Here is a 27,592-nt window from a genome sequence, read left to right as displayed (position 1 = left end):
CTTGCAAGTTGGGAACAGGAGTAGACCATTCAGCCCCTCAAGCCTGTTCTGCCATTCAATGAGATCATAGCTGATCTGTGACCTAACTCCATATACCTGCCTTTGCCCTTTATCCCTTCATATCTTTGGTTAACAAAAATCTATTAGTCTCAGATTTAAAATTAACAATTGATCTAGCATCAACTGCCATTTGCGGAAGAGAGTTCCAAACTTCTATCACCCTTTTCTACCACCCTTTCCACATATCATTCAATATGTATCTGTTAAATAGCACATTATAGCAGGGACATTCCTGTATTCTGTTGTGTTTTGGGATAAATAAACATCGACCTGCAAACTAGTTTAAACAGTTTAATTTAGGGGAGGATGCCTTTTAACCTGTTAACTTCTTGATATATGGTGGTCAGACTTGAACAGCTGAATGGCACACAGGAATAATATACAGCCCTTCACCCCGAGAGAACTATGATCAACTATTTAAGAAGAATACGACTGCAAATATCACCTTCCTCCGATGATTGATGTTAAGAGTCAAATGAAATGACTTCCAATAATCCAGATGATTACATTGACATGTCATATGGCCCAAAGCCAATTGCTTATCTTAAACTGGATTTGAGGCTGTACCATCAACACAGTGAAAAGAGAGTGTCCTGCAATGCGCCAGTGGGAAGCGCAGGCCATAGCTCATGATGCATGGAAATGCTCCATCAGGAGGGCTACATACACCTTTGAGACTGAGCGAAGAACCAGCATGAAAGAGAAAAGGAGGAGAAGGGTAGATCCAATTGCTCCCAGCAGCGACTACACCTTCACTTGTACCCGGTGTGGGAGAATCTGCCGGTCACGGATAGGCCTGACTAGCCACCAGCGGGTCTGCAACCGATGAGTATAACCTTCCCAAAATCCTTTGTCAGCGAAGAAATGCCAAGATGTTGCTGAACATCTGTTCTGATGATGCAACCTTCCACAGCAGCGTTTCTGACATGGATTTTTTCTCAACCGAGGATTCCCCCCACTGTGGTCGACAGGGCCCTCGACCGTGTCAGACCCATTTCCTGTACTTCTGCCCTCACCCCTTCCCCTCCCTTCCAGAACCGCAACAGGGTTCTCCTTGTCCTCACTTTCCACCCCACCAGCAGCCACATCCAAAGGATCATCCTCTGCCATTTCTGCCACCTCCAGCGCGATGCCACCACCAAACATATCTTCCCCTCCCTTCCCCTGTCAGCATTCCGAAGAGATCGTTCCCTCCGCGACACCCTTGTCCATTCCTCCATCAGCCCTGACATCTCGTCCCCTTCCCGTGGCACCTTCCCATGCAGGAGGTGTAATGCTTGCCCTTTTACCTCCTCTCTCCTCACTATCCAAGGTCCCAAACACTCCTTTCAGGTGAAGCAGCGATTTATTTGTACTTTAGAATTTTTAGATTTAGAATATTACAGCGCAGTACAGGCCCTTCGGCCCTCGATGTTGCGCCGATCATCTGACCTACACTATTCCATTTACATCCATATGTCTATCCAATGACCACTTAAATGCCCTTAAAGTTGGCGAGTCTACTACTGTTGCAGGCAGGGCGTTCCACGCCCCTACTACTCTCTGCGTAAAGAAACTACCTCTGACATCTGTCCTATATCTTTCACCCCTCAACTTAAAGCTATGTCCCCTCGTGTTTGCCATCCTCATCCGAGGAAAAAGACTCTCACTATCCACCCTATCTAACCCTCTGATTATCTTGTATGTCTCTATTAAGTCACCTCTCCTCCTCCTTCTCTCTAACGAAAACAACCCCAAGTCCCTCAGCCTTTCCTCGTAAGACCTTCCTTCCATACCAGGCAACATCCTAGTAAATCTCCTCTGCACCCTTTCCAAAGCTTCGACATCCTTCCTATAATGCGGTGACCAGAACTGCACGCAATACTCCAGGTGCGGCCTCACCAGAGTTTTGTACAGCTGCATCATGACCCCGTGGCTCTGAAACTCGATCCCCCTACTAATAAAGGCTAACACACCATATGCCTTCTTAACAGCCCTATTAACCTGGGTAGCAACTTTCAGGGATTTATGTACCTGGATACCAAGATCTCTCTGCTCATCTACACTACCAAGAATCTTCCCATTAGCCCAGTACTCTGCATTGCTGTTACTCCTTCCAAAGTGAATCACCTCACACTTCTCCGCATTAAACTCCATTTGCCATCTCTCAGCCCAGCTCTGCAGCCTATCTATGTCCCTCTGTACCCTACAACACCCTTCGACACTATCCACAACTCCACCGACCTTCGTGTCATCCGCAAATTTACTAACCCACCCTTCTACACCCTCATCCAGGTCGTTTATAAAAATGACAAACAGCAGTGGCCCCAAAACAGAACCTTGCGGTACACCACTAATAACTAAACTCCAGGATGAACATTTGCCATCAACCACCACCCTCTGTCTTCTTTCAGCTAGCCAATTTCTGATCCAAAGCTCTAAATCACCTTCAACCCCATACTTGCATATTTTCTGCAATAGCCTACCGTGGGGAACCTTATCAAACGCCTTACTGAAATCCATATACACCACATCCACGGCTTTACCCTCATCCACCTGTTTGGTCACCTTCTCGAAAAACTCAATAAGGTTTGTGAGGCACGACCTACCTTTCACAAAACCGTGCTGACTATCGCAAATGAACTTATTCTTTTCAAGATGATTATAAATCCTGTCTCTTATAACCTTTTCCAACATTTTACCCACAACCGAAGTAAGGCTCACAGGTCTATAATTACCAGGGCTGTCTCTACTCCCCTTCTTGAACAAGGGGACAACATTTGCTATCCTCCAGTCCTCCGGCACTACTCCTGTCGACAATGACGACTTGAAGATCAACAACAACGGCTCTGCAATCTCCTCTCAATGTAGTATACTGTATTCGCTGCTCACAATGTGGTCTCCTCTATATTGGGGAGACCAAACGCAGATTGGGTGACTGCTTTGCGGAACACTCCACTCAGTCTGAAAGCATGACCCTGAGCTTCCGGTCACTTGCCATTTCAACACCCCCTCTTTCCCCCACCCGCTCTCATATCAACATTTCTGTCTTTAGCCTGCTCCAGTGAACATCAAAGCTAGCTTGAGGAGCAGCACCTGATCTTTCGCACTCTACAGCCTTGCAGACCGAACATTGCGTTCAATAACTTCAGAACATGACTGGCCTTTTTTTTTATATTGTTTTATTTTATTTTTGGCTGCGTTTGCTGACAACGCAACCACTAGGTGGCGCTGCACTGACACATGCACAAATGCTGCCTGTTCAACCTAAACGTCACAGTCAGCTACGTTCAGGCAGCTGCCAGGACTAAAGATGGCACTGCTCAGATAATCTCACAAAGGCAACGTAAACACATGGCAGCACACAATGGCCGGAGACATCGGCTGGCTGGGGAATGGCCGGAGAGATCGGCTGGCTGGGGAATGGCCGGAGAGAGGTGGTGGGGGGAACGGCCGGAGAGGGTGGGCAGGGAGGGGGGGATGGCCAGCCGGAGAGAGTGGGCAGGCAGAATGGTTGGAGAGAGCAGGCGGGGAGGCAGGAGGAGAGCGCACCCACTGCCACCAAGGTCTTGTGCCGCTCTCTCCCTGCTTCCCCTCACCCCACCCCCCCCCCCCCCGCCGTCTCCCACATCCCGCTCTCTCCCCGCTTTCTCTCACCCTACTCTCTCCCCGCCGTCTCTCTCTCCCCTCCCCCACACCTCGCCCTCTCCCCCACACCCCGCCCTCTCCCCCACGCCCCGCCCTCTCCCCACGCCCCGCCCTCTCCCCCACACCCCGCTCTCTCTCCCCCCACACCCCGCTCTCTCTCCCCCCACACCCCGCTCTCTCTCCCCCCACACCCCGCTCTCTCTCCCCCCACACCCCGCTCTCTCTCCCCCCACACCCCGCTCTCTCTCCCCCCACACCCCGCTCTCTCTCCCCCCACACCCCGCTCTCTCTCCCCCCACACCCCGCTCTCTCTCCCCCCACACCCCGCTCTCTCTCCCCCCCACACCCCGCTCTCTCTCCCCCCACACCCCGCTCTCTCTCCTGCGTTATGCGATGACGTCATCCGCGCATGCGCCAACCAGTCCTGGCAAGAGAGCAGGAGCCCGTTTGCGCAGATTGGCGCAGTCGGATGTCATCCCTGCCGGCTGCGTGGTCAAGAATCACTTTGTTTATTTTTTAACCATGTGCTTGTCTTTCATGTAGACAGAGCTGCTCATTGTTCCACTGTTAACACTCTCTCTGGACTAATGCTTTGTTTTTCACCACAAGCATTAACACATTCTTTGCCTTTGACCCAGGACAGCTTTTGTTATTTAATCTCTCCTACCCTCTGCCCTATCACACACCTTCCCTTTTTTTCTTTTCCCCACCACCATCCCCGCACCCCCTCCTGCCCTCACCCCCTTCAGTTGCTTAAAACCTAATTCTTTTCTAACCTTTGCCAGTTCTGATGAAGGGTCACTGACCTGAAACGTTAACTCTGCTTCTTTCTCCACCGATGCTGCCTGACCTGCTGAGTATTTCCAGACTTTGTTTTTATTTCAGAATTCCAGCATCTGCACTATTTTGCTTTTATTATTATGTTGCTGAACACCGTTGTGCCTGATTTAGAAGCAGTTGTTAGTGAAGAGAGAGAATTATTCCAGCTCGCTGGTGAAAAACAACAAAACACTTCAGTCAGTGAATGAATGGAATTACACAGAATCCAGTTATCTTGTTTATAGAAACAAAGAAAGAAGTGTATCATCAAATTTTAAAACTTTCTTTGAAATCAAAGTCGAAGGCTTCATAAGATTTCATGCCTAAGGAGCAAGTGAATAAGTCACTATCTATAAAACAACACATCCAGCATATACTGCTTGTGTTGCACCTTTCTGCTTCCTGTCTTACCATATTCCGCGTTGCACTCAAATTTCTGTCTTGCACTTAAATGAAGCAGTATGAATAAACAGTTAGTCAGTTGAAATGAATAGAGAAAACTATCTATGAACAGATCCCTGCAGCTTTGCATTCAAACAAAAGGAGAAGCAAAGCAGGGTTGCAACCTACACCCAGACCCGCAATTAAATTCTGAATGACCTCAGCCATTGTTTACTTAACACAGGTCAGACTTTGTGGCCTTAAAGGGATACAGCTTCACCGTAGTAACAGAATAATTCTCCATGACGTGGGATAATTCCCCTCTGTTCACTAAACAGTTATCCTATTTACTGCAAGCAAGATCAGGGCAGTTGTGTGATAGATGTCTATTAGTGGATCTCCCATGACCTAGTTAGTGAATGGCGAGCTGTTCTATAAGGAGAGGAGTGTTATCATGTTATGTACAGTAGGTACAGCACATAATTAGATTTAGAGATACAGCACTGAAACAGGCCCTTCGGCCCACCGAGTCTGTGCCGACCATTAACCACCCATTTATACTAATCCTACACTAATCCCATATTCCTACCACATCCTCACCTGTCCCTCTATTCCCCTACCACCTACCTATACTAGTGACAATTTATAATGGCCAATTCACCTATCAACCTGCAAGTCTTTTTTGGCTGTGGGAGGAAACCGGAGCACCCGGAGGAAACCCACGCAGACACAGGGAGAACTTGCAAACTCCACACAGGCAGTACCCAGAATTGAACCCGGGTCGCTGGAGCTGTGAGGCTGCGGTGCTAACCACTGCGCCACTGTGCTGCCCTAACAGTGTATTGAAGTTATAAAAATTTAGAACATGCATCGCCATGAGAGTATTTAAGGAAGTTTTATTTGAGAAAGCAAAGAGCCCATAGAGCAGGGTACCATGATGGTAAAAAAAAAAGTAAAAGAGATGAAGTAACTTTAATTATTAATGATTAGGCAACCCTTTTAACCTTTGTTTTTTAAAAGTCTGAAGCATGTAGGAAGAAGGGAAGACTGAAGAAGTTCGCGAGTTTTACAATTTTGAGGCATTATGAAAAGAATGTTAAAATCAGGGACTATGTGTTCTTGATTTGGGCACAATGCAGATATAAGAATGTTTGATGGCATACTTGGAGCTTGGGAACCAGAGCAGGTAGTTTATAGGAGAACCAACAATTGTATTAACGAATGAAGATGTGAACAGTATGGGAAAAGTATTCAGGTCTTTGGTCTTGGGATTAGGGCAACTTTGTGAGTTAATGAATATTAATGGCATGAAAAAGCAAACCAAGATTCTGAGAGTCAACACTGGCAATAGAGGAAATATAACAGTTCCATTTGAGATTAGACTAGATAATAAGTTTAAGAATTGTTTTTGATGACAGAAGAATGCTGTTCAAAGTCTAACGCCCAAGCCATCAAAGATAAAAGCTTTGATATCTCTTGATCAGACTTGAGAGATCTGAAGAACCTGGGTGATCAAACAAATTTTGAACTCAAAGCAGCTACAGTTCGTGCTATTTATGATGGCTTAAATTTGGTTTTGTTAAATCGGAATGTTTGCATCGGTATGTTAAGATATTATGTTTCACTTGTATTAAAAAGCCCGTGCAGAGTTTGTGTCTGCTGCTTGTTAAATCTTGTTATATTAACCCTGTGCCTCATTGGTTTTCTAAGGATAGTGTCTTTTATGGTAAGAATAATGGCTACAGTGTCACTTTTAATATTAAAGCTATGATATTGCTACAATATTTAATATAATAACTCAAGCAAGGCTACTTCCATGCGCAATTGAGTAGAATTAATGATCAGAGCCATCCTGAACAATGAGACATTAAACCGAGACCCCGTCTGCTCTCTCAGGTGTACTTAAAAGATCCCATAACGCTATTCCGAAAAAGAGCAGGAGAATTTTCCACGGGGTCCTGGCCAATATTTATCCCTCAACCAACATCACTGGTCATTATCATGTTGTTGTTTGTGGGAGCTTGCTATGCGCAAATTGGCTGCCACGTTTTGTACATTATAACAGTGACTACCCTTCTAAAGTACCTCATTGGCTGTAAAGTGCTTTGGAACATCCTGAGCTCATGAACGGCGCTATATAAATGCAAGCTGGTTTTTCCTTTCTCCCAAACAACTATCTTGAACTAAGGTTTCAATTCTTTCATTTACCCCTGACCAAAATACATGTCTGGATTCCTGCATAGTTTTTAAAGGTCCCTACTCCAATGCTCCCTTGGCTGGCCTCCCACGTTAGCACTACACTGGCTTACTATCTAGCAATGCCTCAATTTCAAAATTCCCATCTTTGCTTTCAAATCCCTCTATGGCCTCGTCCCTCCCTATCTCTGTATTCTCCTCCAGCCCCATAACCCTCCAACATCTCTGCAGTCCTCCAATTTTGGTCTCTGATGTATCCCAGATTTCCAGTGTTCCACCTTTGGTGAAGGCCGTGCCTTCAGTTGCCTAGACCTGAAGCTATGGAATTCCCTCCCTAATCCTTTCTCTACTCCTTTAAGATGCTCCTTTATACCTCCCTCTTTGACCAACATTTTGATCACCTTTCCTAATATTTGCTTATGTGGCACGGTGTCAGATTTTGTTTGATAACACTCCTGTGAAGCGCCTTGGAACATTTCACCTGTAAAGGTGCTACATAAATGCAAACGTTATTGTAAGGAACTAATGTAGTAGGTGAAATGAATAAGTACAAGAAACTTGTACCCTGCAGTGAATCCAAACAAGGCTGAGAACGGTGACAAACTCTGGTGAAGCTTAAGAGGATTGTGCCGCACCCATGGCGTGTCACAGTAAATAGATTGCCGGTGGGTCAGTGTGCTAAATAAACACCAGAATGAACACCACAAAGGACACAAGTGTTGTGATGAATACATGTGAGAAACATGGGGCTGAATTTTAGTTTGACTGAGGAAGCCGGACTGGAGGCAGACAAGGCCAAAATTTCAGTTCCCTGAGTGGTGTGCTGCCTTTCCAGTTTGGTCCTGCCTCCCCCTTGAGGGCTCAATTAAGGGCGCTCTCCCCGCCCCAACTGGATTTTCAGTCTGGCACACGAGGTTCCCGTCGCTTCAGGAGGCCGTAAGTGAAGCCATAGCAGCCTCCCAGCAGCAGGGCGGGTAGACATCAGAGCCAGATGCCCAATCTGTTCAGACGGCATCTCCGAAAATCGGCCGCAACCACAGCAGTATTATGTGGGGCGGGTGGGGGTGGGGCTTTTGCTCTTATGTCTGATGGCCCAAATGCTCCTAACCCTCTTACTTACCTGATCTGTGGCTCCCACTTCTGATGGTGGGGCTGCTGATCTATCAGTGCTGAACGGCCTCTTATTGACCCTCCAGACTCGGGCACCCAGCCCCAGTTCTTAATTGGACAGGTCTCCCGGAGGCAAAAAAAATCACCCTCTGCTGCCAGCATTTGTACATTCCTGATTCTCATTTCATCTTGGGATTGCGACCCCAGGATTCTCTCACCATGGGCAACACATGTGAAAAACATGTTAGTGCAAGTAGTTGCCGTGCCTCTATTCAGAATAGGTGTGCATCGTGAATATGTTGACCGATCTTCAAAAGGAAACAAAAATGAGTTCATTGAGAAACAGAGCTTTGTGGCAAGTTGTGGTGAGGAAATAAATAAATGTACATCTGCAGGGAATAGGGGAGAGAGAGTGAATTGCCTGAGTGACTCGAGCCTTTGAGGTTACTAGAATCAAGTTAGATTTTAAAAACTGCAAATGGTGGCGATCTAAGGATCTACATCCAAAATGCTAGGGGGAGTGAGTTTCAACTCGCCCCACTTGGTGAGGTGAGCAGATTTTTTTTATTCCTTCATGGGATGTGGGTGTCACTGGCTAGACCAGCATTTATTGCCCATCCCTAATTACCCTTGAGAAGGTGGTGGTGAGCTGCCTTCTTGAACCACTGCAGTCCATGGGAGGTAGATACACCCACAGTGCTGTTAGGAAGGGAGTTCCAGGATTTTGATCAGTGATAGTGAAGGAACGGCGATATAGTTACAAGTCAGGATGGTGTGTGACTTGGAGGGGAACTTGCAGCTGGTGGTGTTCCCATGCATCTGCTGCCCTTGTCTTTCTAGGTGGTAGAGGTCGTGGGGTTTAGAAGGTGCTGTTGAAGGAGCCTTGGTGAGTTGCTGCAGTGCATCTTGCAGATGGTACACACTGCTGCCACTGTGCGTCGGTGGTGGAGGGAGTGAATGTTTAAGGGGGTTCACTGGGGTGCCAATCAAACAGGCTGCTTTGGGGGGGCTCCATTTCCCACCCTGTTTCAGCTGATCCTACATATTAGCGTCGCTGGCTTTGGCAGCGGATGTGGTGCCTGTCTGACTCGGGCTTCATGCCTAAAGGCTAATCGTGATGTCACTAGGACTCTGATGCCATTTTAACTGGTGCCAGGTCTGGGAAACTTCCTTGGCTTTCCAACAAGATTGAATGAAGCTGACCCTTCCGTCCATTGTGGTGGCTTTAGCAGCAGGAGTGCTCCTCCAGCCCGCAGAAGGAAAGTGGCAGATCTACACTGCCCTTGACTTCCCCATGCTCCCTCCCTGTCGCTATAGCCAAGGGTTTCCTGATTTCTTCCTGCTCTGCATTGGTGGGCCAGCAACATTTAAATGAAGCCTGGGAGGTTAAAATACCTTGAGCCTGAAACATAGTGGGTGCATTTTGCCCTCACTTTGCCCCCTACAACTGACCCCATCCTTTCCATTTACAGAGACTGATGCGCCTGCTATCTATTCCCCACGTTTTCTATTTTTATTCAAGCAAAATTATTCTCAGTTACTTGCAGTGCACATCATCGTTTATTGGAAACATCTCTTCAACGAGATTGCGGTTCTTCTGACATTGTTGGTTGCATCACTTAACCGGTATAAATGAATGCAAAGCAGTGAAGCCCTGGCAGAAACAAGCAGAATACAGCAAATCCTTAAGAAATATAGGACATTGCAGGGACATGGGCAACGTCTATAGCAAATATTTTTTAGAGCAGTTTTATACCCGTTATATATCATTTTCATTTTCAAAGTTCCTCTTTTGAATAGCCTGGTCTATACATTTGCTTATATTGTAAAGGAGTCAAATGAATTTTTATCCATCAAAAATAGTTAAACCTATTATCCTTTATTTCTAGTTTGTTTTTCTGGGGTAATTGACATTTTATTAATACAAGAACATCAATTTCATGCCATGTCCTACACATAAGAGCATAAGAAATAGGAGCAGGAGTAGGCCATTGAGCCCCTCAAGCCTGCTCCTCCATTCAATACGATCATGGATGATGTTCTACATCAACTCTGCTTTCCTGCCCTATTCCCATATTCCTTGATTTCCTTAGTGTCCTCAAATCTGTTCATCTCAGTCTTGAGTATAATCAACTGAGCATCCGCAGCCCTCTGGGACACCTGGGATAGAGAATTCCAAAGATTCGCAACCCGCTGACCGAAGAAATTTCTCCTCGTCTTAGTCCAAAATGGCCAACCTTGTTATCCTGAGACTATGATCCCTAGTTCGAGACTCTGGAACCTGGGGAAACAGCCTCTCAATATTTGGATAGTATATTGCTCAGAAATCTTTGCATTTCCTCTCATCAATGTTTGCAAATTTCCTTAAACAGTAATACATCTCTATAATATCGGTCACAACTCAGGTGCTCTTCTTGAAAAAGATATAGTTCAGAATTTTTTTTAAATTAGCGGCCAGACAATACATTTGCAGTATTAGAGTCAGATGTAAAATTTGGATGGAGTGTCACACCCATGTTTCTTCCAGATGCTCGTCAACCTACTGTGCATTTCCAGCATTTTCCCCTCGATTTTAGCTATTATGCGCAAAACAAAAATATAAGCTGCTTTGCAAACTGTTTTAAGATTAATAAATTAACCTATTTGTTTATGTAAGGTGAAATTTCCAAATTGCTGTTTTTATGATTCTTCCAAATGACAAGTTTGTGAGGCTGACCTGTCCTCCTATCATGTGATAGCCATTGTGTCCAATTATATGCTTCAAGACAATCAGAGTTTTAGCAGACAGTTCTTTATGGAATGCAAAATGAATTGTGAAAAGAGTACCTCTTTTTAGGATTGAGTGTGTGCCATGTTAAACTATAAATCATCAAAATGTTTTCAAAAAATTAAAATGCAGAATGAGAGAATACATAGAACCATAGCATAAAAATGATGCTATGCAATATTACCAAACTAGCAGAGACCTGTAAAACAGTATCTTTATTGCCACAGTACTTAAATCCCCATCCCATGCCAGTCTGTCCTTCCCATGCCATCCCTCTCATGCCATACCCATTCCTTACACCCATCTCATATCATCCCCATCCCATCTCCCATCGTACCCCTTCTTCCTATGCCATGCCCATCCCCATTCCATCCCTCCCATGCCAACCCATCCCCATTACCCATTCCATTCCTCCCATGCCATCTGTTCCCCACCCCCAGGCCCCCCCACCACCACCACCAATTCCTCCAGGTAGGGTAACTGTTGTTGGGCACCCCTTACCTTCCGCTGTTCTTTTTCTCCACCAACCTCCATCCCATCCCCACCAACCGTTGGCAGCCACACGTGTGTTATGCCCTCCAGTCCTCCACACGCCCCACCTGCCTCCGCATGCGCAGGCTCTGCCCACCATATCAACCCACCAACCAATCAGAACAGTGCAGACAAGAAAAAACTGCCTGTTATTAGTACAGATGTTTATTGCTGAGTAGTAGCCCTCTGAGCTCTGCATCAGAAGGTAGCTGGTTCAAGTCTAACTGCAGGACTTCAGCAGTTCATCTCCAGCAACACACTGTTGCCAGAGGTGTCCCATATCTGATGAAATGCTAAGTTAAGGCCCCTGTTCAGGTGGATGTAAAAGAGTAGGGCACTGTTTGAAGAGGAGCAGAGAGCTGTCGTGGCCTTGTTCATCCCTCCCTCAATCAGCACCACTTAAAATAAAATTACTGGCCATTTATCTCACTATGTGGAACCTTGATCCGTGCAAATTGATGACTGCGTTTGGCTACATTACAGTCACCACTGTTCAAACAAAGTAATTAGTTGGTCATGAAGCACTTAGGGACATCTTGAGGATGTGAACGGTTGCTACATAAGTGCAAATTATTTTGTTTCCTTGCTATTACACAAAGGTGTTAACCCAGCAGTAGATGTTGTGGTCAGTAGCGGAGGAATGGTGCTTACTGTTTATTACACTGACAGCTGCTCACTGGCTTTTCACAAGCTTTGAAGCAGCAACTTCTTGTCATCAGTTGGATCCAGTGCAGCGCCCTCTACAGGGGATCTTTGGTGTGAATGAGCAGGGGAAGCAACAGCCATGCTCCTCAACCAATCAGATTGATGAATCGTCAAGAGACACGCAGGGTTGGATTTTATTTCGGTGGTAGGGGTCCCGGCAGTGGGCTGGAAGGCAATTAGCTGCCCGCCGTTGGGGATGCCGTCTCCTTTAAGGGACAAGATTCCACCCCAAGTGCTGTTGGCCAATCAGAGGGCCGGCAGCTCAGCAGTCCCAGCAGCACCAACAGGAATAGTGGCCACTGCTGGTACTGCAGGAGGCCCAGGATAGCAGCTGCGGATGGGAACTTGCAGATGGTGGTGTTCCCATGCATCTGCTGCCCTTGTCCTTCTGGGTGGTAAAGATCGCAGGTTTGGAAGATGCTGTCAAAGGAGTCTTGGTGAGTTACTGCAGTGCATTTTGTAGATGGCACACATTGCTGCCACTGTGCATTGGTGGTGAAGGGAGTGAATGTTGAAGGTGGTGGATGGGGTGCCAATCAAGCGGGCTGCTTTGTCCTGGATGGTGTTGAGTTTCTTGCGTGTTGTTGGAGCTGCACCCATCCAGGCAAGTGGAGAGTATTTCATCACACTCCTGACTTCCAACTCTATGCCTGATTTTATTTTTAGTAATCTGCTTTAATAATTATCAAGGCATTTAAAAACTCTTTTAATGCTGTCAAGGAGAAAAAGTGTGATGAATTAGTCAAAGCATTGTTTAATAGTATCATACTAAAGATATATTATACTAAAGGAGTTTTAGAACTCATTTTTTGACAGTGATATTTGTGATTTCCAGAATCACAAGCCCATTAACAAAAAAGCCTTTGTGAAAATCCTTCAGTTACAAGCTACATTCAAACAACAATAACCCTGAAAATTCTTTACATCAAATTTTACAGCATAGAAACAGGCCATTCGGCCCAACAGGTCTCTGCCAGTGTTATTGCTCTACACAAGCTTCATCCCACCTTCCTTCATCTCATTCTATCATGATATCCTCCTAATAGTATCTTCCTTGTTATATTCCCAGTCCTAGTTATATTCTCTCATATTGTTCAGTCATAGCTTGTTTGAGATGAGAAATTTTACTCCTGAGTTTTGAATTCTGTATTTTGAGTTCCATCACAACATGCATTCATACTTAACTTAAATTATGCTGCTGGTTTGACTCATAAAGTATCTTTTTTAGTATTGTGAATCTTCTGTGTTTGTACAGGGGGTAGAACATTTAGCCAGTTTAGTTTAATCCCATGGTCTATTTATTTAGTACTGAAGCTATTAAATGCAGGTTAATCAATGATTATTTGCATTCTATAGCTTAATTTACTCAGGTAGATATTAACCATTTACAGTCTAAATTTGCAAATCATAGTTAATTAATCAAATGTTTATTAAGCACTGAACAGTCAAGTACTTTAAAATTATTACTAAGTTATTTGTTACAGTGCAGCAGCTCATAGAATGTTGTTCTAACACAGTGGGTTTGAATAATTTAATTCTGAGCTTTGCTCTGATTAGCCATTTAACAGTACAATTTTTGGTAAATTTTAAGTATGGCATTTGTATTTAAAACACACTTCTGGCTAGGGGAATTCCCAGTCTTCATCAGATTTCCAGTCCAGCAGATTGTTTTTACAAACCTGGTTTTTAAGCTTCTGTAACTGTGAAATTCTTGTCTTACAAGGTAACAAGGAAACTTCAAAGGTTTAGGCAAGAGCGAATTACATGTTCTTTGCAGCCTTTCTGCTTATTTACAAACGGGGACGATAGCGTGTTGTCCCATGTTTTGCTGCCAAGCTAACAGCAAGTTACCTGATTTGACTGTAATTCATCCTATTCTCCGTTATTTCTCTGTCTCGTTCTCAATGTTTAAATCTCATTGGTTTAGGATGATAGATTGTTGGTCCCTTTGTTTGGCAAGGTCCCAGATGCCTCATTGTCCTCATATCAGCTCACACTTCCACCAACTTGAAGGGCAAATCCATTTTGAGCTGAAGAGTGAGGAGAAAAGTTTGATTAACAGGGTGCAAAATCTGGACCAATAAGAACAATGGCAGCAAAGGAATGATTTAGCCAAGTGTGCAATGTAATAATCTGATTGTCATGCAGACCCCCCACCTGCCAAGAATGATGCATATTAATTTTGTCATATGAGCATTGATTTTAAACTGTTGCTGGAGCGAGGAAATGACTTGTTAAACAGATCAGCCGTGACTGGAAAAAAAAATTTGCAAACTAACAGACAGTGCTTGGAGGGACAAAGGGACTATTCCTCCTCCAACTTAGCCCACAATGGACTTTGAGTACCAGGTATCGTGTGTGAGAAGAGACATTCCAGCATTAGCTAAGACAGGAGAATCCACAAACAAACCTGGTCAGACCAGCTAGTCACATGACTAACCTGCTTGGCAACCTGGGTTTTTCTGAATTGTACAAAGAACTTAAACTTGAAAGACTGTTTGCTCCTGGACTAAGAAGATCTCTCCTGTCTGCTCCCATCTCTTTCTCACAAGCCTCTGGACCCACTGAGGCCACATGAACCGCAAGAGAGAAAAGTCTCCTACATCGAACAAGGTTTAAGAAGAATACTGGGGCCCCAACGAAAAGCAAGACCTACCTACAATCAAGGACTCTACAGTGAGTTCAACGAACAATAACCAAAACCATCTTCAGATATTGCCTCAAACTTTTCCACTTTATTTCTTCTCTGTCTCTATCTGCATCCTAGCGTGGGTGCGTCGCCTATCCATAGGCCTTAACTGACTTAGAGTTTGAGTTTAATAAGGTTCAACCTTTTTTTCTTTAAACCTAAGAAAACCTGTTTGAACTAGTTTCTTTGCCTTATAATTGGAAGTTAGTGAACAATGATTCACTAAGGGGGAGCTAAAAAAAAAACACGGTGTGTTTAAAATTAAACCCTGTTATGGTAAGACCAGGTGAAGGCTGAGAGGGAACCCTAGACCCCTTTCTCAGCTGGTCGTAACACTGATATTTTACATATTTTTCATTCTCCACTGCTGCATTTGTCTATGTCTTGAACTCACCGCTGCTTTCTGCAAACATTGTAAAATTTATTCAGTTGTGTTAAGAAATGTATTCTTCCACCTGCCTTATACGTTAGATTTGGCTGTGGGAGCAAATGTTCCAACACAACCCTTTAGTATGGCATGCCAAATACTTTTGTTGGAGCATTCTAGAACGGGGACTGTGTCTAACTGCCTCAATCAAGCAGCAGCAACAAAATAAACATTTTGAGCCAGCGATGTTTGATGTTGGTTTGCAATTAATACATTGAATTTTACAGTACAGAAACAGGCCATTCTGTTCAAATGGTCTATGCCAGTGTTTTTGCTCCAGCCACTCTATTTCGTTTGTCTCGTATCAATGTATGCTTATTTTTCTTTCTCCCTCAGCTACACATATCCAGCTTACTCTCAAATTCATCTGTGCTATTTGCCTCAACCACTCCCTGTGGTAGTGAATTCCACATTCTCACCACTTCAGCTTATGGACTGGCTTTGGGCATTTGATCTCTTTGTTCATTTATATAGCACTTTTCACATTCTCACCATGCCCCAAAGAACTTGGCAACCAATGGATTACTTTCTGAGGGGTGTTCAAGTTTTTTTTTAAACAAGTGCGCCAGTCGATTCGTGCATATTAAGATCATGCTTGCAACAAGTTAGATAAATGACCAGTTGAATTGTTCTGGTACCATTGCTTGAGGAAGGAATCTTGGCGAGTGCACACCCGTCCTTACTCAAATAGTGTCGCAGAATCTTTTAGATCTCAGTTTAACATTTCATCTCAAGGTCAGTAGCTCAGATGATGCAGTGCTCCATTCAACAGTTAGCCTGCAATGTGCACACACCTCCCTGTAACATTGGGAAAGGTCCTAGCCAGCCTGGTTGCAAATTGCACATAACTCCCCATCATTGCTAAATGCAATACGCAATGTAAACAGGACCGGTCTGGCACAACAAGAAACAAATACATTAAAAAGTTACTTAGCTGACACTATGCTATGGTGGTGCCATTGCAGCTTTTGTGAACTGAGGTTAAAATGTTTCCTTAGGATGCCGGTTACGTCCTGTCCTTGTTTAATTCTGGTTTTGACCGTAATGTTGCCATTAATCAGGATTTGAAATCACTGTATTTAATCAGTTTTGCCTTGACCCCTTAATAAACTGCTTATGTTTCATAGAATGATACAGCACAAAAGTGGCCATTTGGCCCATCGTGCCTGTGCTGGACTCTCGGAAGCAGTAAGTTGTGCTGCAACTTGCCTCTGGTTGCGTATTTTTATTCCAGATTGTGCCATGTGACAAATTTATATCTATTGGAATTTATTCAGAGGTAATCAACTTAAGTATTTCATTGGCAGTGCTACATTGTTAACTTAAATATCTCCTCTGAGAAACTGTGCATGAAACTTTTATATTCCATAGTTAAAGGTACACAGATCCAGCTACAGAATTTATTGTGAACGGCCACTAGCGCTAGGCTATAAATGTAAATCTTAATGTTATGTTATTCTACAATTGTTCTGTAAAATATTTGTATTGATTTGTACAGCTGTTAAAAATTTGTGTGATAAGCTGTTCTATCTAAAAAGCATTTAGCACTGCACATTTACTTTACAGCGATGGGAACAAATTATTTAGTCGCCTCCATTAAAGTGAATATAATGTCCCAGTGGATGCTAATCTCCTGAGGTGCATTAATGCAGGAAAGTAATGAGTAAAATTCATTTCAAAAACAAAGGGGAAATGTGTTTTAAATATGAGTAATTCATCAATATTATGCAACTCGTGATTCTGCCAGACTCAACAGTGATTTAATCATGCATAGCCCGTTCATTAGTACTGGCGCGTGGAGCCAGCCCACTGCTTCAGAACATTGAGTGCCCTTTATGCCAAGTTTTGTGCATTGAAACTCTTCGGTATAACACTGCAGGGTGATGGGATGGAATTCACACCAACTGTTGTTGTTACACTGGTTTATCACTCGTAGCTATGGTGCAGAGAGAAGTACTGAGTGGAGCCTAGGTGCTTCCCATAGGGAAGTGAGAGAAATTTAAAGCACAAATCTCCTTCACCCACTCCTATGCACCTCCAGGAGCCAGTGTAGGATGACATTGGTGGTTGGTTGAGTGAAGGTTACCTTTCGAAGAGGAAAGGGTTATTCAGCATGTCAACCACCCGCCTTCCTGCCTTCTCACCAAAGTCGCCTACCACCTCCTTTTCCAGAAAACATGTCTTATTGTCTCTTGAATCCATTTATGTTGCTTGCTTCAAAGTCCATTTCAACCCTTTAAGTGAAGTAGTTCTTCCTAAATTGCCCATTTACACCTAATTTTTAAGTAACGCTCTCTACTCTTTGAAACCTTTGGCAATATGAGCAATTTGTCTGCATCGGCTTTTTCAATCCCTTCAGAAATGATAAAAACTTCAGTGAGGTCAATGTGACCTTTCTAATATTAACAAGCCCAGCCTCCTTAGCCTTTCCTCATAACTTGCGTTCTTGGCATTGTATACCATTCTTATCATTTGCCACACCTTCTCAAGGACCGAACTATTATTCCAGTAGTTCAGGACCAGTACTGAACCCAGTACTTTATTTGCTATGCACTAGTCTGATGGCATCAATCATTTGTCTGCAATAATTTTGGTTCCATTCTCGATTTAGATTGTCATTCTTTCATTCAGTGTCCTCATCTTGTTTGCATACCAGTTATTGTACATTTGTCTACGTTTGGTCTCTGCTAGCCAGTTTCTCAAAAGACCCAAATCCAAATGTTGTTTAATAAATACTTGACGGTGTTAGATTTCATGCTGATTACATTATTGCAACACGCTTACCACATTTCTAAGTGCTACTCATGTTATGCATTATTGTGTTTGGCCAATCAGCTTCACTGATGATAAACAATAACATTATTGCCTCATTGTCTTACATGATACCTGGTTCAGTGATGAGAAATATTCAGTAACTATTCTCTGAGAAGACCGGCAATTGAGGGGTGATGAATCACATTGAAGTGCTAACTCAGTGTGACCTAGAATGAAGGGACCCAGGTTTCCTCCTCACACAATCTGTTTCTGATCTCAGCTGTATGAGGGAGGCATCGAGCAGCAGCAGCTTCCCTTGTCTTGGAGTCATATTGAGCCCCAATTGCACGCCTTCAAGTGGAGTGTTACTCCACAACAATGGTATTGACACAGCCTGAGAGAAAGCCACCTGTTCATTGTCTGAGGTGTGTGGTGCCTGGAGGTGTTGAAAACCAAGCAAATAATGGGCAGGAAACATGTCTATTTTAATGCCACCCCTAGACGTAGCTAGGTGTAACACAAATCATCGAAATAGGAAATTACCCACTTACTGAGTGCTTCAATGGCCCACTGAAAATTGTTGGCTGGACTACAGTCTCTTTGGCCTCCTTATCTCGAGAGACAATGGGTAAGCGCCTGGAGGTGGCCAGTGGTGTGTGGAGCAGCGCCTGGAGTGGCTATAAAGGCCTATTCTAGAGTGACAGGCTCTTCCACAGGTGCTGCAGAAAAATTTGTTTGTTGGGGCTGTTGCACAGTTGGCTCTCCCCTTGCGCCTCTGTCTTTTTTCCTGCCAACTACTAAGTCTCTTCGACTCGCCACACTTTAGCCCCGCCTTTATGGCTGCCCGCCAGCTCTGGCGAACGCTGGCAACTGACTCCCACGACTTGTGATCAATGTCACAGGATTTCATGTCGCGTTTGCAGACGTCTTTAAAGCAGAGACATGGACGGCCGGTGGGTCTGATACCAGTGGCGAGCTCACTGTACAATGTGTCTTTGGGGATCCTGTCATCTTCCATGCGGCTCACATGGCCAAGCCATCTCAAGCGCCGCTGACTCAGTAGTGTGTATAAGCTGGGGATGTTGGCCGCCTCGAGGACTTCTGTGTTGGAGATACGGTCCTGCCACCTGATGCCAAGTATTCTCCGGAGGCAGCGAAGATGGAATGAATTGAGACGTCGCTCTTGGCTGACATACGTTGTCCAGGCCTCGCTGCCATAGAGCAAGGTACTGAGGACACAGGCTTGATACACTCGGACTTTTGTGTTCCGTGTCAGTGCGCCATTTTCCCACACTCTCTTGGCCAGTCTGGACATAGCAGTGAAAGCCTTTTCCGTGCGCGTGTTGATTTCTGCATCTAGAGACAGGTTACTGGTGATAGTTGAGCCTAGGTAGGTGAACTCTTGAACCACTTCCAGAGCGTGGTCGCCAATATTGATGGATGGAGCATTTCTGACGTCCTGCCCCATGATGTTCGTTTTCTTGAAGCTGATGGTTAGGCCAAATTCATTGCAGGCAGCCGCAAACCTGTCGATGAGACTCTGCAGGCACTCTTCAGTGTGAGATGTTAAAGCAGCATCGTCAGCAAAGAGGAGTTCCCTGATGAGGACTTTCCGTACTTTGGACTTGGCTCTTAGACAGGCAAGGTTGACCAACCTGCCCCCTGATCTTGTGTGGAGGAAAATTCCTTCTTCAGAGGACTTGAACGCATGTGAAAGCAGCAGGGAGAAGAAAATCCCAAAAAGTGTGGGTGCGAGAACACAGCCCTGTTTCACGCCACTCAGGATAGGAAAGGGCTCTGATGAGGAGCCACCATGTTGAATTGTGCCTTTCATATTGTCATGGAATGAGGTGATGATACTTAGTAGCTTTGGTGGGCATCCAATCTTTTCTAGTAGTCTGAAGAGACCACGTCTGCTGACGAGGTCAAAGGCTTTGGTGAGATCAATTAAAGCAATGTAGAGGTGCATCTGTTGTTCACGGCATTTCTCCTGTATCTGACGAAGGGAGAACAGCATGTCAACGGTTGATCTCTCTGCATGAAAGCCACACTGTGCCTCAGGGTAGACGCGCTCGGCCAGCTTCTGGAGCCTGTTCAGAGCGACTCGAGCAAAGACTTTCCCCACTATGCTGAGCAGGGAGATTCCACGGTAGTTGTTGCAGTCATCGCGGTCACCTTTGTTTTTATAGAGGGTGATGATATTGGTTTCAATCTCATAATGGACCACAGTAGCTTATGTTTTTTGTGTGGTATCAGTGTGCACACAAAATATTCCTGTCGCATAACAACTTGGCTGCAACATATTTTGCGAGTTATGAAAATAAAGTAACTTGGCAACATTGCTCTAGGTGTCTCGTTTTTAGTACACTAGCCCCCAGTCACGATCCATTAACTGTCACTCATACAGTTTGTAGTTAATTGTCTTCCTGGTAAATGTAATCTCTAATATTTTCAGTGAATGTGCCCCCATTCATAGTTTCACTATTACTTTGAAGAAGAATCAAATCTATTCATGTAAGTTTAACCTCTATGATCAAATATTTTGGAAAATTGCCTCCAACAATAGGAAAATAAAGGCAAACCTAATGTGCTTTAAAAAGCTGACGGAAATAGTGCGCTAAAATGCACGGCTATGAAATACATGCTGACAATTTAAGACATGAGAAGCTACATAAATTAGTTATTTTGTGTTTCATTTCCTGAAGGATTAAGGCAGTGCTCATTGTCCATAATAATGAAAAGCATTCAAAATCTGTGGCATGTTGATACAAAATTCTGCTGGCAGGGTGAGTCTTTTCATGTACTTGGGAGTATTCAACTAACTCTGAGTGTAATATTAGAACCTGGTGGATTGGGAGCTTTAAAGTAGCAAAGCATTTTCCAGTGGTAGGATTTCAGAGTGTACAATTACTCTTGTGTGAGTCTTCCTGCCACATGAGGGGGCGCACAGTGGACCCAGTATGTTCTTCACCTCTTTCTCCACTGAAGCGCACATGGGAGGGATGGGGTAAGTTAGAGCACTAGTCAGCCCAGTTACCTTTTGGGTAACTCTGAGTCAGCTCTTTGTAAATCTGTAGTCGTAGAGGTACAGGTGTGAAGGTAGGCCTCGGAGCCCAGCATCTTTGCTGAGAAAGGTTTACGGAAGACTGCAAAGAAAAAGGGGTGGGGTGGGGGGGGGGTGTTATTCTTGAATATCTAGGAAGAGAGCCCAATCCAGAATATTTTTTTCACTGATCTGCCAAATGCAAAAATTCTTCATGTACTGATACGTTGCCAAAAAGAAGTCAGTAGATGTAAAAAAAAAACCTGTTCGATACGTTGACTAAATACTGAGATGAATGCTGGTGTCAATGTGAAATTTGATTTATTGAACCATTTATTTTTCGCTGATGTTTGTGATTCAATGTCCGACCTGAAAATGATTTGACAGATTAATATTCTCACCGTACTTTTAAAAAATCTTTTCTGATGTCCAGTTGTAGTATATTTCAGTGTTCTATTCAGTTCTTGTTATAAGGAAGTTTCCTGTATTGAAATGTTATATGCCTTTTATATTAAATCCTGGATGGAGCAATCCAGGTTGATTCTGGGTCCCGTAGATTGATTTCAGGGGATGCAGTCCGGACACATTTAGACTCCAAACTACCTTTTTCATATGCACATTTCTCTAGAACATCACCCAGAAAAGGGATTACCCTGTTTCGTCGAGATTCCATCTGCTGTACTGCCTCCGTGGCCAACAAGATGAATACAAGATAGCACCATTAAAACATAATGATTAACTGGCAAAAACGTGGCTTTGCGAATTAGAAATGTTAATTCTTGAAATCTAAACCTGTTTTAAATGTAGAAAAACTGAGAGAAGCATTGCTGTAATTTCATGTGAGAGAAGTTGGGGGCCCCTTAGTTGAGTCGTTTTGAAATACTTATGAAGTGCCATGTGAGAAACAGCAGAGAAATCCCAGTCTGCATTAAAAGAAGCCGGCTTTGAAGGAAATGAGCATTCTGCCTCAGATGGTCAAAGTCCCATCCCTTAAAAGACAGGAGTATAGGAAGAGGAGGAGCCATTTAGCCCCTCGAGTCTGTTCCACCAATCAGTTAGATCATGGCTGATCTGTGACCTAACTCCATAAACCCGCCTTTGCCCCATATCCCTTAATACCTCTGGTTGGCAAAAATCTGTCAATCTCAGATTTTAAATTAACTATTGATCTAGCCTCAATTGCCGTTTGCGGAAGAGAGTTCGAAACTTCTACCACCCTTTGCATGTAGAAATGTTTCCTAATCCACTCCTGAACGGTCTAGCTCTAATTTTTAGACTATGCCCTCTAGTCCTAGATCCCGCAACCAATGGAAATAGTTTTGCTCTATTTACCCTCTCTGTTTCCCTTAATATCTTGGAATTCTCAGAGATTAGAACGTGGTCTGCACTAAATTCAGGCAATTGAAGTATTGTAACATTGTGGTGCATTTAATTTCCCTGTATATTACAGACTGAACAATGCACCTATGGAATCATGTTCTCTAGTGGGGCCATTGTGGACAAATGAAGATTCAATAACTGCATTATTGAAAATCAAGTCATTATCCTGAGAGGAAGATGCCATTCACATATTTGGCCACAGTCCCGTGAAACAGGACCCAATGCAGCTATGTTCCTTCCTTAAATATCCAGATTTTATATATTAAAGATGTAAAACAGCTACATTTTAGAACATGTAAATAAGGCAGCTACACACTTCTATCACTAGAACTACAGGCCATCAATATTAGATAGTCACTAATAATCCAATAAAAAATTCAAGAGAAACCTGTTTACCCAGACAGTGGTGAGAATGTGGAACTCACTACCGCAGGGAGTGATGCAGGTGAATAGCATAAATGTAGTTAAGGGAAAGCTAGTTAAACACATGAGGGAGAAAACAATAGAAGGTTATGTTGATTGGCCCTTCTCAACGTTGTGGGTCGAGGCAGGCCTCTCCCCGCAGAATTTTACCGGCCCCCGCAACGCCGAGGGGCTGGTAAAGTTCAGCCCATAGAGTTTCCTTTTTGTTTTTCAAGGTAAGGAGTGACGCCTGTTGCAGTGGTGGCAATGATTCTTATGTATAGCATCTACAATTATAATTGCGATTTGTACAGCGACTGAATTTCTTTAATAGCTTAGAACATATGAACATAGTCACATTGTCTAAAATGATTATTATATATGATCATTAACAAATATATAGTTGAACAAATGTGCATATTGTGTGAGACATCATAAAGTGAAGGACTTTATTACCGTTTGCTTTTCAGTAGCTCAAAAAATGTCAGCCATGTTTGTATAGTGTTGTCCAGTAATGTTAACCATGGCTCAGTGGACAGCACCCTTGCCTCTTGAGTCAGAAGGTTGAGGCTTCAAACCCCCTCCAGAGATTTTTAGTGCTGTCGGAGGTGATGTCTTTCAGATGAGACGTTAAACCGAGGCCTCGCCTGCCCTCTCAAGTGGACATAAAAGAACCCTGGCACTGTTTCGAAGAAGAGCAGGGGCGATCTCTCTGGTGTCGGAGCCAATATATATCCCTCACCCAACATCACTTTTTTTAAAAAGTTATCTGGTCATTAACTCACGACTGTTAGTGAGCTCTTGTGTCACAAATTGGTTGCTGTGTTTCCTGCATTGCAAGAGTGATTACATTTCAAAAGTAATTCATTGGCTGTGGAGCACTTTGGGACAGTCAGAGGTGGTGAAAGGGTTTTTTTTAATTCATTCATGGGATGTGGGCGTCACTGGCTATGCCAGCATTTATTGCCCATCCCTAATTGCCCTTGAGAAAGTGGTGGTGAGCTGCCTTCTTGAACCGCTGCAGTCCATTTGGGGTAGGTAGACCCACAGTGCTGTTAGGAAGGGAGTTACAGGATTTTGACCCAGCGACAGTGAAGGAACGGCGATATAGTTCCAAGTCAGGATGGTGTGTGACTTGGAGGGGAACTTGCAGGTGGTGGTGTTCCCAAGTATTTGCTGCCCTTGTCCTTCTAGTTGGCAGAGGTCGCGGGTTTGGAAGGTGCTGTTTAAGGAGCCTTGGTGCATTGCTACAGTGCATCTTGTAGATGGTACACACTGCTGCTACTGTGCGTCGGTGGTGGAGGGAGTGAATGTTTGTAGATGGTGTGCCAATCAAGTGGGCTGCTTTGTCCTGGATGGTGTCGAGCTTCTTGAGTGTTGTTGGAGCTGCACCCATCCAGGCAAGTGGAGAGTATTCCATCACACTCCTGACTTGTGCCTTTGGGGAGTCAGGAGGTGTGTGACTTTGCTGAAGGGTTAGTCTGGGACATGGCGTGTGCTCTTTGAGGTTTTGCTGTGATCCCACTGCAGGTTAAACATGACAGGGCTTTGACCATTAATGTAATACTACTCAAACACTGAAGCAAAATATCACATAACCGCCTTGTTTAAGAGGCAAGTAAGTTTGTTCTTCCTTTACCCTTATTTCCAATCATTTTTGTTGCTCTACTTTCCATGATGTATTTACAGCATTTGTGTAACATGCAAAGACTTTATCTTACAAAATAAATTTATGAAGTGTTCATTTTGATCAGCAGTGAAGTTACTCCTGTACTATTATAATGCTCTCAGCATCACAGTGCGTGCACAATTTTTTTTTAAATAGACTAGCCTAGGTGTTGCTGGATTGATGTAAACGTGTAAGAATTTCCCTGGAGGCAAACAACCCACTAGAAACAATGTTGGTAATTGTATAGGTGGTGTGTGGAGAACACTTAACATCAATGATGAAAATTTCAATAATATTATTGCAAATATGTTAGGTCTATATCTCTCGGTATAGTGTGAATCCTTTTTATGACCCAAGGCAAAGTTTCCACCTCCAGGGGAAAGGGCTAACAGATTTAGTACAGAGGAGGTGTGCTGCAATTCCACTTCAAAAGTTGATTTTGATTAACTTTATTATTGCCGTTCTGATGTGTCAATTAACAGCAGGAGCAGTTTTCTGTTCCCGCCCTCAGCCTCTTCCCTAAATGGCATAAGCTAAAAGACCAGAGAAGCTGATTTGACAGAAGAGGCAGAAATTTATTGTCAATCTGGCAGCTGTTTGAACATTTGTACATGTTAATAGTTTCATAAGTGATTCATCCATTGTCAGTATCGGTAAAGTCTGATCGTACTAGACTAACTAAGCAGTCCCTTTAAACTAGAAAGCGGGTCAGGAATGAAAAAAATAATTAGGCTATGAGAAATCTCAGTTTTCCTGCACATTGCAGTGAAATGCAGGGGAACTATTTTATCGCTCGGTTGCTTTTTTTTTCCATTTGTCTGTTTGTTTTGCCATTTAATATATGTGTTGTCTGTACTTCATGTTGGCTTATCTGATTTTTTTTGTAGCAGTAATATTACAAAGTATAGACTTGTTATTTGAAATAAAAGCACCATTTGTGCTTCTGCCATTTCAACAGTTGGCAAATTAGTGCTTAGCTGGTAATATGGCGCATTATCTGAGTGAACAATTTTCCCCAAGTATATTTTTGTACTGGTATTGGAGCATGTTTCAGACTGATCCTTTAGATGAGTTTGTTTCAGTGCTGTGGGGATTACTGTGGCCAATAAACAGCATTGCGCAGCTAATGCAAAGTATTAAAGCACCATCTGTGCTGAAATAGGTCCCGGAGTGAAGGATGGAATAAAGAAATGGAATTACTTTCTACCAGTGTTACTGATGAAATTTACAATAGAAAATGATTTTTAAAAATTCAGTGCTTTCTCATGACCAAGACTTTTATAACTGTATGCTTTCAGGAATAACTCATGAGTTGCATGGTCGTGGTCTGTCCCTCTTGCCCACACTCTTGAAGTGAACTGGTTGGTTAATTTTGACTTGTGTCAATTATTGGCCTCTCCTGATTACTCCGCTGCAATCTCTTTGACAAAGCAATTTTACCCCTTTATTAAGCAGTAATTAAGACATTACATTTAACCTGTATGAATAAAGATAGGTATATCAGAGTAAATGGATGCTGATTACCCTGACGCTCTTTGACCTTGTTGATGCGAAGCCAGTATTCACTTTCTGCCTATTCATATTTCTCTCAATTTTCGAAGGCTCAATGTAAAATATGGAAGAAGTAATGTTTCCTGTTTTCTGTTATTGAAGGGGGCACAAGCGAAAGCTGGAAGATGATGGAGCAGGCAGCGATTCCAGCAAGCTCTCCAGCAACGAAGACGACAGCAGCTCGGAAGCTGACGAGATGGCCGCAGCACTTGAAGCTGAGCTGAATGACTTCATTTGACGCAGATGTTCAAAAACAGTTTACTTCATGTAACAGATCTCAGACTTTTAACAGAAGACCCTGGAATGTTGTAAATTTATTGCCAATCTGTAGGATCATTATGCTAGAATCAGTAACCATATTTCCAAATGAAACCTCTTGCGAGCATTCTTTTCACAAGGGAACAAAATTCCTGTTTTTTTTCTTGTTTTAAATGTAAAAATGTGGGGGTGGGGTGGGGTTTGGGGGGGGGGGCTGGGTGGGGAGGGAAGTGGGGGGCTTGGGGCCATTTCTGGAATGTAGTAGTATTACAGTAGATTGGTGTGCCAAGCCAAAGAATGGGGATCATCACGGCAGTGAGGAACACTTGTTGACCACTGGACGAGAGCAAAAACTTTGTGATCTGTTAACATCAAGTAAATTCTTCATTGACCCTTTTATGAAGGGGCATTACTGTGGACATGACTGATAGAGTTTTCTGGGAAGGGTGGGGACTCGGGATACAGTGATTAGTTTGTTGCATTTCATGGTTTTAAAGCAAAGTTGTGTTGCAGACTAGTTGGGTTCTTCAGAAGAACATTGTGTAGATTTTTAATTCTAAACTTCTGTGTAACTAGGGATCTTTGCACAGAGTGCTGTGCAATCCCAAACTGCCATAAGCCTTTTTTCCCCTCCTCATCCATTTTCTCTTTCGTGCAGAAAAGTAACCATAGGATTTCCTAGTTAAGGATTTTATTTTTCCTTGTTTGCAGGACTGATGTAAAGTTTTTGTATATCCAATTTCATATTTGACACACTGAAAATTTCTTTCATTAAATAAAGATTTAAAAAATTATTTTGTACATGTTGTGCAGGTGACTTTTTCTTTCTAGCACCACTGCACTGATTCAATAAATAACAACGAAACTTGCCTTTATATAGCATCTTTAATGTATTAAAATGACCCAAGTTGCTATCTTCTATGTTATTTTGTTTTAATTCCAACAGTTCTGATTAACAGTTAGAATTACACTGAATTTACAGCCTAGAAATCGGCCACCTGGCCCAACAGGTCCATATTGGTGATTATGTTCCACACGAGCCTCCTCCCACCCGACTCATCTCCTTCTATTCCTTACTCCCTCAGGTACTTATCTAGCTTCCCCTTAAATGCAATTACCCAACTAAGATGCAGAATTTTCCCGGTTTTCTTTGCGGTATTTTTAGCAGCCTTGCTGAGTACCTGCAATTACATACAAATTAGGAGCAGAAGTAGGCCATTCGG

The 27,592-nt window shown here is 43.5% G+C and overlaps 1 protein-coding gene across 2 annotated transcripts in view; it reads left to right on the top strand.

Moving 5' to 3' along the window:
• Positions 1-27,170, top strand: part of ctdp1 (CTD (carboxy-terminal domain, RNA polymerase II, polypeptide A) phosphatase, subunit 1) — a 331,549-nt gene extending 304,379 nt beyond the window's left edge. For both annotated transcript variants that reach the window (XM_068032467.1, XM_068032465.1), the window contains exon 13: positions 26,214-27,170. In XM_068032467.1, coding sequence (XP_067888568.1) covers positions 26,214-26,349 — 136 coding nt within the window. In that variant the 3' untranslated portion in view covers positions 26,350-27,170. The remainder of the gene's footprint in view (positions 1-26,213) is intronic.
• The last annotated feature ends 422 nt before the right edge of the window (positions 27,171-27,592 follow it).

The sequence above is a fragment of the Heterodontus francisci genome, chromosome 5 (genome assembly GCF_036365525.1).
Source record: "Heterodontus francisci isolate sHetFra1 chromosome 5, sHetFra1.hap1, whole genome shotgun sequence".
Taxonomy (NCBI): Eukaryota; Metazoa; Chordata; class Chondrichthyes; order Heterodontiformes; family Heterodontidae; genus Heterodontus; species Heterodontus francisci.
Note: the sequence above shows the minus strand (reverse complement) of the source record. Positions and strands in the feature narration are given on the sequence as shown.